Below are 22,076 nucleotides of genomic sequence, written 5' to 3' on the forward strand. Positions count from 1 at the left end.
ACAGATCTCAGAAACCACAGCAGACTACATGCCAAACTCTGGCTAAAACGATAAGTGAAGCTATAGATATATAGCTTCTGCTTTTAAACCTCTATTATGGCATCCCTCCATAGTTATAACAGGGGTCACTGCCAGCTGGTCACGCAGGTGACTCCAGGTCTTATTAGATTTAAAGTTCAGTTTATTGTCGAGCAGTTTGTATTCTTGTCCTTTACCAGCATTGAAAGCACTCTGAAACTGCTGAATGTAATGTGAAAAGTAGACGTGTTTTTTTTAATCTTTCATTTCATATTCTATTTTGAAATAGGTGTAAACAAAACACCAAAGGCCCAGGATGTGAAAAACAGGACTGACCGACTTCACAGTCTTGCAGTTTGTGATGAAATACAGCATCGTATAAAACTTCTATCATTGACCATTGTGATGAAACACTTGCCTAAACCTTTCATGGCACATAAAATATCGTTGCACTTACCACTGGCTGAAAGTTTCAAATTTTGTCGCATGTCGTTCCACAACCAGCAGTGATGTTGTGTTGGTAGTGCAGCTCTACATCACCGCAGCAAGGGACAAAGCGTTTACTGCAAGAGACATGAGTAGGAATTCACTCTTTAATGTTTTGTAAATGAATAAGAATGCTTTAAAAGCACTGAAAGAACATATTCAGAATACAAACAGATATACTGCCATACATGTATCTCAAAAAGTATGGTAAGAATCATCATGAAATGTATATAAATGCAGATAATGTGTACCGTGCATTATATGCAGAAGACACCTTGAAACAGGAAGAAGTATTTCAGATTTCACTGATGTTACATGTGGCCTGTCCACCAAATATATAGTATGTTAACGCACCGAATGTTTCTTTCCCTTGTTGGACTCGATATGAACCACAAGCCTATAGCTGATGGAAGGCCGAAGAGAAGGAATGATTCTGAAGATACTTGTGATCCTCAAATCAAGTATCTCAATAACATTCAATATTTATAATTAAAGTAAGTAATAATCTATTTTACAATTTTGATATTTGGGCCTTTTCCTATTTTTAAATAGGTAAAGCTTTTCTTGGATACTTCTTTATAATTTGTCAGTGGGGTTCTACTGACTGGCCCACAAAATAAACATTTTCAGAAAAGGCTGATTCATTTCCTAAAAAAGTAGGCACTGTAGTTTTTTAGGAGGGAACTGAATGATGTACATGAAATGATCATAATCATTTGACTAAACTCAAACGTTTTTGTGGCACATTATGAGCATTTTAGGAAGCACTCATTTCACACACAGTCTTTAAAAAAGTGAGAACAAGTTTAAAATAAATTGAGAGTTTATGTCATGTTGTTCGGCACAATCGCGATCTGTTGTGTTCCCTCCACAGTGAACTTGAAAATGAGAATTTGCAACATTTCAGGAAGCAATATGAATATTTTCCTCACGAGACATGATAGAGCATTCAGGTCAGGGTGAATATCACTCAGATGAAGAATTAGAGACTTGTCTGCGTCTGTAAGTTGTCTCGTGGTCCAACTGTGTTTTAAAGCAGCATTAAGTGATTTTTGACCATAATAAAGCTTATTATAGGCTGAAATATCTAAATACAGCTAAAATTGTTACCGAGCTGCATACTGGGTTTGGTAGCACTAGTCACCCATTCACATGACTTAATCTTATTCAAAGGCAGCTTCAAAAATGCCTCTAACCCCGATTTAACTCTCCAATGTTTGATGCTCAGTTTATCTAAACTCTCTCTCCCTCCCTGTCTGTCACAACATGATCAGGAGATGGACACACAGAGGTGTGACGCCAACTCAGCCGCCCACACTTTGTCATCGCATTTACATTTCTCTCTGCATCCCTGCCTCAGAAAACAACGGTTAACTCATCATCTTTCCTTTTTATTTTCAATGCACAACCTCAAAGTCCAGCTTCAAAGGTGACGAGCTGAATGAATGTCTTGTTACAATGTGACAACTTTTACTAGTCCGCTGTGCCCTGTATTTCATCGTTATTGTGTGTGATGGAGATGATGAATAAACAGACAATTTGACAACAATTTGGTGCAAATTGATTAATATCAGCTATATCAAATGTGGCAAGTCTTTGAAGCCATGCACATTTCTCCAGATCTTGATTGTACTGTCATATTAAGAGTCGATAGATAGTGTAGTTGCGGCTGATTAAACCATACGTATCTGTATGGCGAACGTGTTAGCAAACAGTTGCTTCTTTACGCATCCAGTAGTTACGGAGCAACCCTATTCTTCATTCCGAGTCATGTTCCTGAACACCAAAACATCGACATGTTTACATGCACAAAATATATATATTTTTCCCCTTATTATGAAAAAGACAATATTCCTACTAAGCTGTTCACTTGGCTCATGTTGAAATGAAAATTCCACTAATATCCCCGTTTACATGCAGCCGTGCATATACTGTACTCTGATTAACGTAACCGGCGGTGGTAAAAAGGTAGTCTTTGCAAAATTTCAGAATTTTTAAAAGAAGTTAGTAGTTTGAAAAGTGTTTCTCCTTCCTGACCAGAAATGTGGGCTTTTCTTTCGGGCATGCATCTCTGCAAACGGCTAGTTGGTTTGTGTCCAAAGCACAGAGGAAAATGCTCAATCCAGAATAAAGCCTAATTCAGAATATATGAATATGCTGTTTGCACATAATCCATGTAGAATTTGGATATTATTGTCATATTCAGAATAATAGTTGAACATTAGTGTGCATTTAAAAAATGATCCAAAGTCACTTCATCCCACTGATTCGCGCAACTTTGTGGTTTCTTTTTATTTTGAAGGGACAGTTCTCCCAAAAATTGTAATCACAAGGTCCACTGACTACCTTTAGCAGAGCTTTCAGCTACATCTTGTGGCCTCCATCAGAGGATGAAGATTAGTTTAAACTTCAAACCATCTCCATGCCAACTACAACCAGACAATAACCAACTGAGTACATGACTTTGTACTCGCCCAAGTTACACAACAAAAACATTACTTAATACAAATACAAAGTTAATACATTTGTACAGAGAAAACTACTTATGTATCATGAACCCCAAAATCATTTGGCCACCACTTGTAAGGCCCCAATCTCTATTTTAAGAACCACTACCCAATACCAGTCAAATATGGTGAAAATACTCACATCTTGTCAACTGATATAAGAAAATGCATTTTTTTTCCCCATTTTAGGCAGCTGGACTTGACTATTTTAGTCTTTGCACGCCTTTCTGTTGATGATTTACACATCGTATCATGAGCTCTGTCTTCAGTAAGACAACACCAACATCAAGCACAGACTAATATTATCCTGTGTGGGCCTAAAACACATTTTTTACCAATCCTTTATTGCTGTTGGCGGCGGCAGGCGGCAATTACAAAGCCCCTCGTCAGGAAGCCTATTTGGTAACAGCAAACACGATTATCCCCAGTCATTCCCTTTACCCTAAAAACAATCTTCACACTGATTTGCATGGGTTGATTGGTGCAGACCCCCCAGTCTGCTGGCCATTAACCAATCAGGGAAAATCCAGAGGAGGAATTCATTATTCTGTGAGCCCTCTCAAAACTCACTGCCTCCAACACAATCTCTCTGGGCTTACTTACTGTCTAAAGCATGAGGCTCTCAAGGCTTTGCCTCATAGCACAGCAGTGCCAGACCTGGACCTGGGTTTTCGAAAAGCATCTTGTGCTCCAAGATTTTTCGGAAGTACGCAACGGAATGCAAAAATATGCTTTAACCCCATGAGACACCAATCCCGTATTTTATCCTTCTATGGGCTGCTAGAAATTAGTTGTGTTAGTTTTTGTTCCTGTGTGAATCCAGCCTCATCTGCTTTTCTAACAGATATGTCCACTGAAAAAATTATTTGCTCAAGGACTTAAAGTGCGATAGGATTTAAAAATCTTCCTGGGGATTTATCACTTATCTCTTGTGGAGGTAAGAGGTCAGCCTCAACATCAAAGCAGGAAGCCGGAGCTGAGCCCGGTTCAGGATAGTTCCCATAGAAAAGCTCAGGGAAGCGTCTGTGAGCTGCTCATTGCTGGACGTGCATGGGGGAGTTAACCACACATACTTTTACCAAACTAACCAGTTAGCCCTTATCCTTCATATCTTTTCTCTTGTAACACCCCAAAATACCGTGTTGATAAGGCATAAATCTGACCTTTGTGTCACTTGTCCAACTTTCTAGTGCAGTATCTTTTTCACCCCATTGTGGCATACCAAGCCGTAATGGGCTCATTACTCCCCTTTGAGGCCAGAGGACCAAAAACACTGGTACTTGACAGAAGGTGAGAACTGCAGTTGTAGTGGGTGGCCACAAGGAGCAACAGTGAGCCTATTCCACACTCGTTTTGACGAGTGACACCAAGGTGAGATTTATGCTTTAGAGCAGCGGTTCCCAAACTTTTTAGCCCACGCACCCCCTTCTACATCCCGACCGGGTTCACGCACCCCCAATCCCCCACACCTTAAAAAAAAGAAGAAGCAACAGAGCCTATTTATAGCCGCATAGAAATCGGACCAATGAGAGAACAGTTTGCTCGCGCGTGGCGTTTGTTTACAATATTTAGTCCGCTGTTATTAAATGTTGCAGTGTGAACACAAACCGAACAAAGGGGCAACTGCAACATTGTATCATATTAATCTCTGAATCAGAACAAAGCAAACGAATTGAAGGTGTGAAAACGCCCTGAAACACTGCAACAAAGTTTCAATAACTTTCAGTTACACAAGGCGTCACTTTGAAAGAGCAATAAGGATGGCGAGGACACACGCACAGGCTCAGAGGCAGATTGCATCACATTTAATTTACAATTAACCATACATAGAATGAGACTGCAGTTGTTTTGGGCTGTTTTGTAACTCCTCCAATTTCGATATAAAAAATGTAAGGGGCTTTTGATTTGCACTGGCATGCTTGGTGTTCAGGAGGCGACGTAAATAAGAGGGCAGCTGTTAGCCAGAACCTCACTGCACACCACGCACTGTGGCTTTGGGCAATCTGCATTGGCAATCCAAGTGAAGCCCAGACCCAGATCATTTTCATCATATTACCTCTTTTTTTTCCCAGTCTGATGCTCACTCTCGTTTCCTCTTTTTTTCACCTTGACTCCGCGATCGCGGAGACCCCTGCGGTTTGGACAAAGTTTGGACACCCCTGCGGTAAAATAACAATAATATCAGGAAGTAAAGTGACATTTTTTTATCAACCTGACAAAATTACGTTGTTGTGGAAAGAAAAGAAAAGGCAACACTTTACATTCTTATACAATGTAGCTTCTTTACATTCTAATAGAATGTAAAGAAGCTACAGTGTATAGAATGATTCTATTGAAGTTATTCCTTTTTTAAATGTTTTAGACGAGTCACTAATCACTTTAAAATAGTGATTATAGCTGATTTAACTTACAGACATGAGATTGATCTTCTCATGTCACTCTCTTTATACAATGATATAAATTCATCCCCGTTTTATTGATATCTTACGAAAAATTACTCCTCACTTTTCGTGCATTTTTCCTGCAAAAGTCCAGCAACATGAGTCTGTTTTCGCTTGTTACATGCATACTGTCTTTTCAAAATAAACTTCCATCTTCACAGGAAACAGCTAAGGTTTAGCCCTATGTGCTCCCGATTTGTCTGTGCAATCCCTTCCTCCTTTTCGGTCTCCTCCGTCTCATCTTTCTCTGACTCCGGCTCGATTTCTTCTCCCGGTCTCTCCCTAACGCACCTCTCCGTTCCTCTCGCCTCCGATTCCTCTCTCTCTCTCTGTCTGTCCCTCTCCTCTTTTATGACTGATAGCTTCAGATGTCCCACCTGACAGTTTCCCCGATTTCAGCCAGTTTAGCATATTTGCATGAACGTTGCTGAATGAATGAAGTTAGCTGTTAGCTGACGTTAGCTGCACAAGCTAGGCTAGCTAGTGTAGGTAAAAGACAGTCTGGCGGCAGGAGCTAAAGTGCATTTATTTATTAAATTGTACGTTTTTAATTTTAAATTTAAATCTTACAAAGGGAATTTTTATAATTCATGTTTTTATTTTGTGAAAATTACATTTAATATTAATTATTACACCATTAGACCACCATTACATTTTTCCTCTCGCACACACTTTGGGAATCCCTGCTTTAGAGGAAGTATAAGAATTAAAAGACTTCAAGGATTTGGTTTGTTGAATGAACACCTCCCCACCTCCCCCGAGCTTCTCTATGGGAACCATACAGGACTGACTCTCCTACCAGACGGGTGACCCTGAGCCTGGTCATTAGCCTCGTTTGAGACAAATAAATAGCACCAGGTATGCAGCTAGACACAACTATGCCAACACAATAAGCCACGTGGAATGAGCACTGAGACCCACAACCTGCTTGCAAATACTGCTACCATCCTGCATGAAGAATGTGTGAATTGGCACACAGAACTGCACATTGAGCGTGTTCAGTTATCAGACTGCAGGGAGAAAGAAAGCAGCATCAGTTGCTGTAATGTTAACACCCTACCGCCTTATCTCCACACTGCCACTAGATGTAGCTACAACACAAGCAACTAAAATATTATTTATTTGTTCAGGTTGACTGTGACTTTATATTGTGGACACCATAAACAGTTTGATATGTCACAGTATAAGCACAGCTGTAAAAAAATAAATAAAACTATTGAATTAAATGTAGCTGTTTTGGTTTCAGGGTCCTGGTACTGTGCACCGTCACTCTGTCGTGACTTACCGGGACACTTGAACTGAACAGAGCCACCGTTAACGTCATTCGTGACACCTGTGCTTTTCCTACCATGACAAGACGTATCTTCTGTTTTAAAAAAAGGCCTATTAAACAACCATGGACATGTTACAGTTGTGCAACACAAAACCTAAACTGTCACTTATTGCTTTTGCTTTTATTGTAGCATTATTTGACAACCTCTGCAGGTTTTATTGCTGATTTCAAACTCCACACTTCAATCATTTTCAGTTAAAAAAAATGTACAAAAACAACAGCCTTCAGCATTGCAGTTGCATTGCAAATTGCCAAAAAAACATACTAATTATTGTGTGCACTCATTTACACCTATCAATGGCAAACATTTCAGTCCTCAAACGTTCATCTGTGCTTACATCTTCTGGGGGGGGGGGGGTTCAGGTCACTTAAATATACCTGCCACAGGTGCAATCAATTAGCAATCAAGTCAATTGAGTAGAAGGAGGAACTTCTAAAGGTGTTTGTTAAAATGGAAAGAAAGAAGGAAAGAAAGTTTCCGACATTTTGGTTTGGTGTTTAAGTTAATGATTCAGGTGTTCTTTTCTTGCACCCTTTATTGAAGCTGTCAGTGACTGTTCATGGCCGAATAGCTGTTAAAAATATTTACAGTTTGATTTAGCCAAAAAACCATCAAACAGTAAGAGGGTTGAATCAGAGGCAGCAGTTTGATTTAGCTTATTTTTGTCTGTGAAAGCAAATAACCTTGTAAATTGTTACGTTGTTTATCCGGTTGATTAGCAAATAGCAAACGTTCGCATTTTTTCATGCTGCTGGTAACATTTTAACTAAAACAATGATTACTCATGGAAGATGTTTACTGGACTGCAACTTCCTGGAGCACTGCACAGGAGTATGGCTGCATGGACATTAATGCGAACTTTTTCCATAGTCACCGCCAACGCAAAATTCAAAGTTGGTCCAAGGCACCAAACGTGTGATGTTCTGAGAAAGGTGCGAGGGCAATTTGAAGAACCTGTGAGTTTCAGGGTGAGAAACGTTTCACCTCACTGATTTGTTCCGTCAACAGGTCAACAGGATGCCTCTCTTTATACCTAACCTCACTCAAACACTGATACCAGGCCTTTAACTTTCTTAGAGATGATTTAAGTAAGCGACGACTTGACAGCATGGAATGTTGTGTGCGTGACCTTTCCTGTGTTACAGCTTATCTTCCTTAAAACATTCACGTTCCTCAGAGACAATTCAAAGGGTTAATAATAAGTAGAATGGATAAACTCTTCACGGTTCTGCTGTAGGACCCTTGTAACCCTTGGGAAATGCTGGGGGAGAAGAGAAGGTTAAGTGGTGGCATCACGGGGTTATCAGAAAGTGAAGGTAAACATTGTCTCTGTGTTTGGAGAAGGTCTGACAAGTTTATCTTTTCACAGTGTTTACAGGTTGTTTTTCTTTAATATCTCATCCTGCAACAGAATTGTGTGAAAGCAACAAATGCTTGGTTGGGTTCAGGAAAAGATTGTAAGACAGTGCAGCTGTCAGTTCAAGTACGGAAGAGATGTTACTTAAGTATGAAAGTCAACGCTTGGTTTGAAATAAATACGGAATTGGCGTTACTTAAGTAGTAATGACCCAAATAAGTCAACATTTGGGTTACAATAAATGCGGAAGTGGCATTACTTAAGTATGGAAGTTACGTGACAGTAAGTCACCTGGGTGAAAGTGAAAGTATGGCTCTTTAGCTGCCAAATGCTCCACTTTGTTCACCAGCTAGACACTAACTTTGTCTGAGTTCGAGGCTGAGCAGATAGCGCTGATAAGCATGAAGCAAAAATGCAAAAATGTGTGCCAGAAAACAAAAACAAAGAGGTGAAAGACAATGAAACACTTCAGATAATCTTTCATATGAGGAGAAATGGAGTGATATTTATCTGTTGGTTTGTCAATGTCACTGTCAATATAAAAATATTCCAGCTTTAAGTACTTAATCATAAAACCACACACATATATATATATATATATATATATATATATATATATATATATATATATATATATAAGTAGTATTGTGGAATTTGTTTTGCACTAGTTTTGAGGGAAACTCACAGGTTCATACATTACCGACAGGGAGGATCTGTCGTATCGTCCGTGTTCATAGTGACAAAAAATAAGACGCGGGTGAGTAGAAAGTTGCTGAAAGACATTATTGTGATTAGAATCAACCAGGTCTCAACTCCATCTGAAATCTGAAAATCATTGGCTCTCTGTGGTGTTTTAATGAGCAGCAGGACAGTGTTTGTGGGATTGACTCAAAACAGGGCCGATGGTAATCATGTGTGGCTCATGGGTGATGTGTTTCTAACAGTCTTTGGATGATGATGATGCTCTTGATAAGGTGCATAAACATAGACATGTGAAGTGGTAATTGTCTCTTTTAAAAAAAAAACAGGAATCACTAACTAAGGCAGCTGCAGTCCAAATACCCACATGCACACATGGACACATGCACATCAGCAGAAGCTTAGTCACCATGGTAACCATCATCCACTGGCAACAGCCCCTCCTCTCTCCCCTCCCTCTTTGCTCGGCTCCAATCTGCAGACAGGAACGAGACGAGGGGGGTGCTCCCATCATGCTTTGCAGCAGGAAGCAGGAAGAAGACAGAGGCAGTCAGTGAGCAGCAGAGGGGACAAATTGACAGACTGATGGTGGATGCAGAGGCACCAGTCAGGGAGGTATGGCTGATGCTGCCTACTGTTCACTCCTCTGGTCCTCTTTGGGTGAGTCCTTCCTCGTTTGACTTGTCAATTACAAGGACAACAGACAAACGGTGTCCAAAAATTCATGCTGGACAGAGGATGCAGTTTGTAGACGGTGGGGCAGACAGACGATGCTGCCAGTGGATTTAAAGGAACAGTGCAGTAATCCTCTCAGACTGAAGGGAGAGGGGTCAACTAAGGCGACAAGACAGGCGGAAAACTCCTCACATGTTCCGATTGTTCGGCTTTGTCTGCTTTTTTTGCACTGACAACGATGCTATTCAGTCCAGCATATAATGCACACAGGGACACACCCACACACGTCTACAAACACACACAGACCCACTTGTCTCAGTTAGTGAATTTTAGTGATGATTATACAGAAAATCAGAAGCTCTCTCTTAATCTCTGGGTCTTGTTTCTCATTAATGATAACATTACATTACAATGACAGTATTACAATGCCGTTGAAGTTAAGTCTCTGAAGCCTAAACTGGTATGTCAATGTATACTAGTACAAAACGGTTTGATTTATCGTAATACACATTCTAGAAAAGCTAACACGCCAAGAAACTACAGGAAGAAAAACCAACTGGGGCTCAACACATATTCAGATATTTTACCTTAGTAAAAATAGCAATACACTACAATGTAAAAAAATACTATAATAATGTTGCAGCTGGTAAAAGTGAAGCTAAGACTTTATATAGGCCTACTGCTGGGTACCTATAATAATGCATCATCAGTCATTAGTTGATTTATTATGTTTCTCTATTTATAATCTCAGTCGGCAAAGGGATTAAAGCTCTCAAATAAATGTAGCGGAGAAAAAGAAATGCTGTGATTTGGCATTAGAACTGGCAGAAAGAAACGTAATGTATTTCCTCAACAACTTGAAAAAGAAGGGTTTAAAAATTAGTATTGTTTTAATTATTTAGCTGAATGACAAAAGGAGCAGTGGGTTCACTTTTGCTCTGGTTGGTTGACTATAAATCATTTAATGAGAGTATTAAACCACTTTTAAAATGATCACATGGGGGAGTTTTGATAAGTTTGATCAACATAGGATTCCTTTTCTTAAATTAGCAGGTCAGATTTAGGTGCATGTCTTACGCATCTGATTATTAGCTCAGATTCCATTTTTACAAATGTATATGATAAAAAAGAAATACTTAATATACACAGTAAATGTAAAACAGTAGCATTACAATACAGTTTGTTGGTTTTGATTCAACCTGGCATGGTACAACTTATTAGTTCCCCTTTCCCACACAACACTGATCTAATCTGAGTGTATTTGCTTATAGACGTATATACAGTTGTGTGAAAAAGTGTTTGCCCCCTTCCTGATTTCTTATTTTTTTGCATGTTTGTCACACTTAAATGTTTCAGATCATCAAACAAATTTAAATATTAGACAAAGATAACACAAGTAAACACAAAATGCAGTTTATAAATTAAGGTTTTTATTATTAAGGGGGAAAAAAAATCCAAACCTACATGGCCCTGTGTGAAAAAGCGATTGCCCCCTAAACCTAACAACTGGTTGGGCCACCCTTAGCAGCAACAACTGCAATCAAGCGTTTGCGATAACTGGCAATGAGTCTTTTACAGCGCTGTAGAGGAATTTTGGCCCACTCATCTTTGCAGAATTGTTGTAATTCAGCCACATTGGAGGGTTTTCGAGCATGAACCGCCTTTTTAAGGTCATGCCACAGCATCTCAATCGGATTCAGGTCGGGACTTTGACTAGGCCACTCCAAAGTCTTCATTTTGTTTTTCTTAAGCCATTCAGAGGTGGACTTGCTGGTGTGTTTTGGATCATTGTCCTGCTGCAGAACCCAAGTGTGCTTCAGCTTGAGGTCACGAACAGATGGCCGGACATTCTCCTTCAGGATTTTTTGGTAGACAGCAGAATTCATGGTTCCATTTACCACAGCAAGTCTTCCAGGTCCTGAAGCAGCAAAACAGCCCCAGACCATCACACTACCACCACCATATTTTACTGTTGGTATGATGTTCCTTTTCTGAAATGCCGTGTTACTTTTACGCCAGATGTAATGGGACATACACCTTCCAAAAAGTTCAACTTTTGTCTCGTCAGTCCACAGAGTATTTTCCCAAAAGTCTTGGGGATCATCAAGATGTTTTCTGGCAAAACTGAGACGAGCCTTTATGTTCTTTTTGCTCAGCAGTGGTTTTCATCTTGGAACTCTGCCATGCAGGCCATTTTTGCCCAGTCTCTTTCTTATGGTGGAGTCATGAACACTGACCTTAATTGAGGCAAGTGAGGCCTGCAGTTCTTTGGATGTTGTTCTGGGGTCTTTTGTGACCTCTTGGATGAGTCGTCGCTGCGCTCTTGGGGTAATTTTGGTCGGCCGGCCACTCCTGGGAAGGTTCACCACTATTCCATGTTTTCGCCATTTGTGGATAATGGCTCTCACTGTGGTTCGCTGGAGTCCCAAAGCTTTAGAAATGGCTTTGTAACCTTTTCCAGACTGATAGATCTCAATTACTTTGATAAACCACAGTTAATTTATGTTTTAACAGGGGGGGGGGCAATCACTTTTTCACACAGGGCCATGTAGGTTTGGATTTTTTTTTCCCCTTAATAATAAAAATCTTCATTTAAAAACTGCATTTTGTGTTTACTTGTGTTATCTTTGTCTAATATTTAAATTTGTTTGATGATCTGAAACATTTAAGTGTGACAAACATGCAAAAAAATAAGAAATCAGGAAGGGGGCAAACACTTTTTCACACAACTGTATATATAGGTTGTTTCTGGTGCCGTTCACACAGATAACAGGGCTTTATCTTCTGTTTGCTATGTAGTCCACTCTAGGATGTATGTAAACAGCATGACATGCTGACTTACGGGTCTGTGCTCACTTTTGCAAAAGGTGATTGCATGGCCCTGGCCTCCTGCAGGGCAGATATACTTCAGTATTCAGTAAAATATTGACTGGATTCAACCTCTTGCCCAGAGTTGCCTCCTCTACACACACACACACACACACACACACACACACACACACAAATGCTTTTTAGTTGGTGCACATTTTGACAAGCCCCACCCACTCTTGTTGACCGAGCCAATAGGGTGATTGAGGGTGAGCAAAGGGCTGCTCTTATCTCACTATTTATCCAGCAGAGATCAAACTCTCGTTTCCTGTTGTCCGGCTGCTCGGATGCCATTAGAGAGAAAGAGAGAGAGAGAGAGACGTATAAAGAGTGGAAGAGAATGAGAAGAAGTTAAGGGCAGCCGACACAGCTGATTTAAACCAGACACCTCAGAGACCCGTGGTCCTGTTTGACCCTGTGCCAGTGACTCTGCAGGTGAGTGTGTTGTCACACATGAATGACTGTAACTGTGTGTCTAAGAAAGAACCACTGATGCTTTTCAAAGTTGTTTTTTAGTCCTTCTGGAAAGCATCTTAAGAGTAGTGATAATACGACTGGAGCTGGGGAGTAGAAAAATGTGCTGTGGGGAGCACAGTTTTGATCATCTGCAAGTGATAAGATGTCTGCGGCACACACGTTATTTCATAGGTAATTTAAGAATGTCTACTGTCGTTAATTGTTGGAGTAACTACTTTTGAACATGACGTCCTACAGTTCTGCTCTAATGCTCCAATCAGGAGGATTTCCCATTTCGGTTTGACTTGATTTTCAGAGAGTGTTCTGCTGATAAGTTCCCTGATTTTAGAAACTATTACTTGAATTGGAGAGTTGTTGGTTGGTCCTTTCTTTAGCCTTGAAACTAGCCAGTTTTTATTTTTTTTCATGAGTCATTTTCCACATGAGTCCTCTTGTATCTAGTTTATTAAAGTCAAGCACGTGGGAATGTCATTTTAGTAGTAGTCACTGTTTCTTTAATGATGTTAAAACCTGTCGACTGTTGGCTTTGCAAGTTCAGTTAAACATTAAGGGTTGGAGAATGATTTGCATCTTTTTAAAAGCACCTGTTCTGCAAATCAACAATCAGCCACAAAGCAAATTTGGAAGTCTGAAGAGTATTGGGCTCTTGCTAAATTCTTGTGCAAATTGAACGGATTTTAATTTGGTTGTAAAGTGGTGAAACTACCAGCTGTCACGGTTACGTCACGTTCGAAGACTCAGCAACTCAGGGTCTGACTGACGTATAATGTTTTTAAAAGTCATATTTGTCAAAAAATTAGGATATCTTTATACTTTCGGTCACCACAATCATACCTTAATGTTTTTATATATCTGCACATGCCTAATACATAACCATTCATTATATTTCAGTTGTAGTCAACTGCAGTGGATTAAAAAAAGTTGATATTGAAGACCTTATATGACTTGATTGATTTAAATTGGTGAATAAGGAGTCCTCTCTGAGTTTTCAGTAACACAGAGCTGTTTAAGCTGAGAAGCCAGTTATTTTCACCCCTGTAGACTTGTAACATGACTAGATAAAAAAGACTTTAACTTTACATGAAAGGCAATGAAAGGAAGCTACACAGTCTATGGTAATTTCTGAGCATGAAGTGGTGATTCCTTTATCACATGATCAACAGTGATTGGAAACGGTTTACAGAAACCGCTTTGATCAAATGTTTCCAGCACTGTTCAGGCTTGACGCTGAAATAAATCGTATTATTTGGTTCCAAAAGGTCCTCAGCGTGACTCCTGCCATGCTCAGCAGTCAATCAGGTGTGTTTCTTGAAAGAAATCCTTGTTTGGGTGGACATTTTGATGGCAGCAGTGTTGAGCACAAATGTGAAGTAGTTCTTGGTCTCTTTTTTGGGGAAATTGTAGCAGGCTCATTATTTATCTCCCGTGTCTTTTATCTGTTAAAAAGGTCAAGTTGGATTTATAAGACGCATATGAACACAGACTGGCCTCTGTATTGGTTTGTTTTCCATGCAAAGTGAGCAATTCTTGCAAAGCAAAGTAAAACTGCCAAGAAACAGCGAGTAGAAAAGAAAAAGAAAAGAAGAAAAGACAGAAAAAAGCAAACGACAAATCTGATCTAAGTACACCAAAAATAACTCATTCCTCTATTCTTCATCCCCCTGTCATATCGGTCCGTGACAGCTGCTGGCGCTGCTACAGGAAGTCTAAATCACACCACGTACCTGTGTTGTGATGGCAGAGGCTGATAATAACACATCATTTAAAGTGTTTAATGGTTTATGTGGTAATCTCTCCGCTGAGACGCAGCTGCTTCTGAAAACATGCTAACCTTGTGAGAAAGGCTTTCTGCAACCCGTCGATCACTAGTTTCCTTCATGAGTGTCATGAATGTCTTTTATGGCTTTCATCTGATCAGTTATGGTTTCTAAAAACAATTGAACCAGTTTCATGGTATGATTTTCCGTGGAAACACACTGAAATTGAATTTAGACCATCATGTAACGCTGACTCAAACAAAGTATAGTTTTAACCCCTGATCATTCTGACCCTTTTTCTGTAGGGGAAAGGGGGGGGCGGGGGATGTTCAGGGGTAGATAAAAGGTCAACAGCATGTGCCACATAGAAGTGGTATACATCATCTGAAAGCTAAGAACTTAAAGATTCATTTGACATGAAGCACAAGTTCTTCTATTCATAAATCAGAAATAAAGGGCTTAGAACATGATGACGGAAGTATATGGTCTCGTAAGTTGTTGATACCATTTATTACAATGATTTGGTGCTAAATTTAACAATTTTTTACCACTCGAGAATTGATTATGTACATTATAAAAATATCACATTAGAGAGCAAGATCTGCAGGAGCACCAAAGAAAAAATCATGCTATAATTTACAATCAAAAACTTTTGACATTTGAAGGTTTCTCTGAGAGTTGCATTTTTATTGGTACTTTTGAATGTTTTGGTGTAATTTTTAATGACGCTGAAGCGAGCATCTCCTCTGCTTTCTCTGTCGGGCCTGAGTTCCTCCAACTACACACACACACACACACACAAAGCAAAGTCAAAGAAACCTATTTCACTCTGCTCTGTCCGAAGTTTGATGGCAATCCGTCAAATCGCCATCGAGCTATTTAGCTAACAGGGCTAAACATGTCCATATCTAGAGACCTTTCTATTTCCCATAAGCAGCTCCAAGATCGATTTTACGGTTTTCTCGCAGTCCATATAAAGACATTTTCCTAGCTCACCTATTGCTTTGGCATACTTTCATAAAGGCCCTGTCCTCACTTAGCCTCAATCAGACCGCAACACATCAGAGCATGTACAGATAACCAACAAGGGGTGCAGCACTGGCAGACCTATCAGTGTAGTGAATAGTTAAAGTGTCAAAACATAGATGCAGTTCAGGTGAAGGACTGGCAAAGATTTGGACTACAGTGGACAAAATAACCCAACACTGTATGTTTATAATAATTTACAGATGCCTACAGTACTATCACATGCTCACAACTATACGTCTTAGTCACTGATTAACCTGTGTTCTGGAAAAAGGAGCTCATTAACAACTGACAAAATGTTAGTCCATCACCTTTACCATAAAAGATGCTGTACGGCCTGTACTGTTGCACAACTATTCATTGAAGTTTAACAGGACAATTGTCTTGGGTTTACTATTTGATTTGCACATGGAGTTGTTTTGGAAATGAGAAAGTCAACCACCGTAAAACACTGAATTCATAATCCTGACTGAACATTGAAAGGGCTGATTGAGAAGTTTAAAGGATGATGTACCAACCCAAAAAAAGAGAAATAGCCCCCAGGTGAATGAGTAAATGCCCCAGAATTCAAAGATACCACAGCAAACATGCTTAGTATGAAAGTGACCTAACAGGAAGATATCATATTTTATTTCTGGACTGAAGTCATCTCTAGTGATATTCACTGTTTCCATTTCCCTATCTTTGTCCTGTACCCCTCTCTCCCCGCCTCCTTTTTCTCTGATGATGATCTCACAGGAGCACAGCTGACCACATTATCCACCTCCCCTCCCTCTTCCTCTCACCTTGCTGCCTCCTCTTCCTCCCTAAGACCATGGAGGAGGTCACCAAGGTCACGCCACCTGTCCTGGAACGTCGGGCTCGCCAGCGACAGCCCACGGTTTCAGTGCTCAAATCCAAGCTGAAGCAGGGTGTGACCTGCTCGGTGCCCAGAGTCCGATCCACCCTGACCGGGTTCTTCCCCGTTGTGCGCTGGCTGCCTAAATACAAGCTCCGCGAGTACGTCTGGGGCGATTTGATGTCCGGGGTGATCATCGGTATCATCTTGGTACCGCAGGCCATCGCCTACTGCCTGCTGGCAGGAGTGGGTCCCATCTATGGTTTATACACCTCATTTTACGCCAACATCATCTACTTCCTCATGGGGACGTCCAGACATGTCTCTGTGGGGATCTTCAGCCTCATGAGCCTCATGGTTGGACAGGTACTGCAATGGATCACAGTCTTTTACAGTTGTATTTCTTGTGTTTTACTTAATAGATTAATTAAGACTTCTACTTATGCAGGTGGTGTATAAGGAGATGTTCCTGGCAGGTTTTGACCTCAATGAGGACTCCACAGCGTCTGGCCCTGATGTGTTTAATGCCACACTGGGCACTAACCTCACCGCTGGTAAACTTCACACTGTGGAGCTAATGGGTCTGCAGTGTGGGAAGGAGTGTTACTCCATCAGCATCGCTGCTGCCCTCACCTTCCTGGTCGGCGTCTATCAGGTAATATATGCAGGTGCATTTTTTTGTAGCGCTTTGGAAAATGCTTTTAGGCCCTCATTTTATTATTATCTAGTTATAGTGAAGTTCTGCAAGCAGTTTCTGTGGCAGGGCGATGGGGATGATAGTAATAGTGGCACGATGACAACATCATAAATGGGCAATAATGTAAAAATGTAAACCAAAGAGTCTTTGAGGCTGTACTTATATCATACTTGATATTTCATTTGATAAGTGACTCACGTTTTTATTCCCATCCATCTCCCATCCCTCTTGTTTTGTACGTCTTCCTCTCCCCGCTCCACCTCCTAAAATCTCCTCACCAGGTCGTGATGGCCGTGTTTCGGCTAGGCTTCGTCTCTGTATACCTTTCGGCTCCAATGCTTGATGGTTTTGCCACGGGAGCCTCTTTCACCATCCTCACCGTGCAGGCTAAATACCTGTTGGGACTAAAGATCCCCCGTCACCAGGGCTACGGCACAGTTGTCGTCACCTGGTTCAACATCTTCGCCAACATTCATAAGGCCAACCTGTGTGACCTCATCACTAGCACCATCTGTATCTCTGTATTAGGTAAAGTTACAAATGGCCTCATGTGTTAATGATATACAACACTCTAAAAAGCAAATTCTTAACTGTCTTTGATATGGAATAACACTAGTATTTTTGTTATTGTAGTGGCAGGGAAAGAGATCCAGGAGCGCTACAAGGATCGTCTTAAGATCCCTCTGCCGACTGAGCTGATAGTTGTGGCTGGAGCTACCCTGGCCAGCCATTTTGGGGAGCTGAACAGCAATTATGGCTCCAGTGTATCCGGTCACATCCCCACAGGGTTCATTCCTCCCCAGGTGCCCAGCTTTACTCTGATGCCACGGTTGATACTGGATGCCATTCCTTTGGCAGTCATTAGGTAATGTGTAACATATTTAACAACATGGTTGCTTGGCATCCACGTGTTTCTGTTATATGGATTGTTAAAGCTGTATGGAGGAATACATGCCCTCATTATCTGATTGCATCTCTTCAAAATTCATAAAACTATGGACAGTTTGTACTCTATCTGAAAAACATATATTGGCTCATTTGAATGATGGTAACCACTCGCCAATCAGCATTTTAATATGCTTTGAAACTGTTTAAAGAGATATCAATTGAGTCTTAATTAATACGTTTTAAAGATGCAAAAAAATAAAGCTATCTCTCCCTAAGTAGTAATTGTATGGGGAAGATGAAATGCTATTTCATTTACACTTCTGTTGGACGTTTACATCAGTTCTTCACATGCTTGTAAGAGCAAAGACTAATTCACAGGCTCAATTGGTAAACCGACTTTCATTTTATCCTGCAGTTTTGCCTTCACGGTGTCGCTGTCCGAGATGTTTGCCAAGAAAAATGGCTACACGGTTCGTCCCAACCAGGAGATGCTGGCCATCGGCTTTTGTAATATCATCCCCTCCTTCTTCCACTGTTTCACCACCAGTGCAGCATTGGCAAAAACCATGGTGAAGGACTCAACCGGTTGCCAGACACAGGTGAATTTCCTACTTTTGAAAATAGTTTGAGATGCTTCCCTAAAGTTGGCAAGTTCTTGCTTTCCTTGCCTGAGGGAATGGTTTCTAGGAACATCACTAAAGTCTGTCCTGAGGAGCAAAACATACCGCATTGTATCTGTTCATGCTCACTACAAAACCTCTCTTTCTTCCTCCGTCTCTTTTTCTCTCCATTTCTCTGCTCTTCCATCAGATTTCCAGTCTGATAAGCGCCATGGTTGTCCTTCTCGTCCTTCTCTTCTTTGCGCCTTTCTTCTACGCCCTCCAGAAGTGTGTTCTTGCCTGTATCATCATTGTAAGCCTTCGTGGGGCACTGAGGAAGTTCAAGGATGTCCCAGCTAAGTGGCGTGCCAGCCGGAACGACGGCATTGTGTGGCTGGTCACCATGTCAGCCACGGCTCTGATCAGTGTGGAGCTGGGCCTCATGGTCGGAGTATTGTTTTCCATGATCTGCGTCATTTTTATGACCCAGAACGCAAAGGTGAGGAATAGACTTAATGCTGATAATGGTTTTGGAAAGCTGATACAAATGACAATAATTCCAGCATGTAAAAAGACAATTATTGGCCTTTGGTTATCTCATGATCTAATCTAATCTGATGTCTGATGCCAGGTCTCTCTCCTGGGCCGGGCCAAGGACACTGATCTTTACGAGGACTTGGACGAGTACAAGAACCTTATGGCCCCACCTCGGGTTCAGGTATTCCGCTTCCAGGCTCCGCTGTACTACGCCAACAAGGACTCATTCCTAAAATCACTCTACAAAGCTGTCGGAGTTGAACCTTTTTTGGAGCTGACTAAGAGGAGAAAGGCAGAGAAGAAGGCCAGAGAGATGTCCTCAAAGCTTGGCAAGGCAAATGGGGATAAAAACAACTCTGTTGTAATCGGACTTGTACAAAGAGAACTGGCTTTCCACACAATAGTCTTAGACTGCTCGGCCATACCCTTCATTGACTCAACAGGCATGGCCACATTTAAAGGGCTGGTCAGTGAATATAAAGAGATAAGTGTGAGCGTGCTCCTCTCCAACTGCAACACCTCAGTCATTGATGCCCTGCAGAAAGGACAATTCTTTGGGGAAAATGACAAAGACATGAGCAGCCTGCTGTTTCATACAGTTCACACGGCGGTTCTTCATGCAAACAGTACATCTGCAGCAGCAGAGAGCAGGTTAGAAGACTCTGTGGTTTAGAACAGCTGGAGGAAGAAGGAGTTTAGGTATGCTATCATGATATGAGGTTATGCCGTCTATGACAATACTGCATACTGCGAGTTAGCTTTGAGGTCGCTATCTAGGAAGCTTTGTTCCAGAAATAATGGGGTAACCAAGAGGATTCAATAAGGAAAAGTATCCTATCAATTCATTGTTTGATGCTTTGTGCCCTTTAACACCGGAATATTTGGTTCCGACATATATCATAGACAGTTTTCTCCAAATACACTGGAATTTTTAAGAATGAAATTTGTGGACAGACCATTGTGCTAGCTTAGTCTGTAAACGCTCCCTCCTAACTGTCCTCTACGGTGGCCTTACAAAACATAAGGAAGCACAGCATGTGGTTCAGCAAACCTCTGCAATCCAAGCTTTGACTCATCCAGCTGATTTTTGGATGCAATTTTTTCAATACAGGAGAAGCAGATGGAAATACCACAAAATGACAGCAGGTAAGGGTAACAGGCACAAGGCCCGACGTAGTCAAACTCCCTGGTTTGTTCCTATTAAGAGCTGATTAATATCCGAGTCATACAACACATTTGTGTCACTCTGTCAAAAGCAACGTTGACTGAAAGCTGTTTTCACTTTTTATATCACTTGAAGCCTTTTGCCAAAGTACATAATGGCTCTGATCCAGGAGTCCAGAGTTCACACATGAAGATTCAGCCACTATTAGCAGTATTGCCTGACCTTCCAACTGTGACATTGGAGCTCAAAATCATGTCTAAAGGCCAGTTATTAATTAAACTCTTCCTGACTTAAAGAAGAAGCACTCGTCCGTGGCGGGAACAGAAGCTTTACGTGTCCCACGAGGAGTGCTTTTTCAGCTTCGGTCTCGCACCGAGACAGCCTTGCCTTTAAAACCATGGCTCATCACAACATACTTGTACTCTTGCCCTGTTCTCTGGTGACCCATTAATGGCAGCTCTACCTGTTCTAGATCTGTTCTTGTAAAAATAAAGGATTTACACACCTCTGCAATCTCTTCTCGGGTGCTTCTGAAATGTATATCTAAACTGATAGCAGCAGGTGATGCCACATACTGTACTTCGCCAGTACTGGTTTGTTGAATCAAATGTTTTGTGTTGAGCAGATTTATTCTCTTAGTTATTAAATCACTGTTTTTCCTTAAGTCTTTTATCCTGTTGCTGCCAAGTGCAAACATTGGTCTTGAAAGTACCCCAATTTATGTTATACTTAAAAAAGGATGCATTTTTACTTTTACTACTTTATCATGAACTTTTGATGAACCGCCATTGTATTAAAATATAGAAATTTGTGTTTGTAAAATTTAGAAACTTAACAATTTATATTTTCCTACACTTATTTTGTTATCGAACTGTTTCCATGTATTAATGGAACTTAAATCATCACGTGTTTTAGATTTGTAGAAACGTGTAGTCTGCTGGACTTTCATTGTTGACAGTGTTGACATTCAACATTCCTACACAGTACAAACACTTCCTTAATGTTCAATACTTGAATTAAACTGTTTTTAGTGAAGAGCTTGTGTCTGTGACTGAATTATTTGCATTAATAACAAACATTTATCATAGTAAGGGAATATCTATTAATGACAAATGTTGTTTTTTTTGCCAAAGGAAGCAATATCCTTCTCCAGGCGAGGTGCTGGCTTGCCTTTGGAGAGCCTACCAGGAGCTATTGCCCCCATGGTCATTCATGGGAGGGGACATATTTGTGTCCATTAAATCTAGAAGTGCAGCCAGCAGCTGGTTAACTTAGCTTAGCACAAAGACTGGAGATATGGGAAAGTCTGAATGTAAAAAATCTGCTTACAGTGGCAGCACCTCTTAAGCTCACTAATTAACACGTTTTATTTTCTTTGTTCAATTCGTACAAAAATTGAAGTGTAAAAATGACAATTCAGCTTTTTTACAATGGGGTTATTGTGCCCGAGCAGAAAAGTTAAACCCAGTAAAAATGAAGTGTAAGACAACTGTATTTTCACAATGGTTTTCCATCATTCCTGTCTCAGACACCATATGCACAAATATTCATTACAGCATGAGGTGATTTTGTGATGGTATATCATTTTCTAACATAACTATCATACTAACAAAGCCACTGCAGAAGAAAACTACAATCATTCAGGCACCAGACAAGAGTTAAATCAGAAAATGATTGTGTTTTAAATAAATCTGAAACAACTGAGAT

General features: G+C 40.6%; 1 protein-coding gene across 1 annotated transcript; it reads left to right on the top strand.

Annotated features, from left to right (window-relative positions):
• Nucleotides 1-9,459: 9,459 nt before the first annotated feature.
• slc26a1 (solute carrier family 26 member 1) lies at nt 9,460-21,404 on the top strand. The gene is given in 9 exon segments (XM_076079819.1): nt 9,460-9,502; nt 16,384-16,407; nt 16,410-16,849; nt 16,932-17,138; nt 17,462-17,708; nt 17,814-18,045; nt 18,484-18,667; nt 18,879-19,166; nt 19,299-21,404. Coding segments are annotated over 9 exon segments (2,244 nt in total). The 3' UTR covers nt 19,878-21,404.
• Nucleotides 21,405-22,076: the final 672 nt, after the last annotated feature.

Source organism: Anarhichas minor, unplaced genomic scaffold, assembly GCF_050575085.1.
Source record: "Anarhichas minor isolate MPS153535 unplaced genomic scaffold, ASM5057508v1 ptg000073l, whole genome shotgun sequence".
Lineage (NCBI taxonomy): Eukaryota > Metazoa > Chordata > Actinopteri > Perciformes > Anarhichadidae > Anarhichas > Anarhichas minor.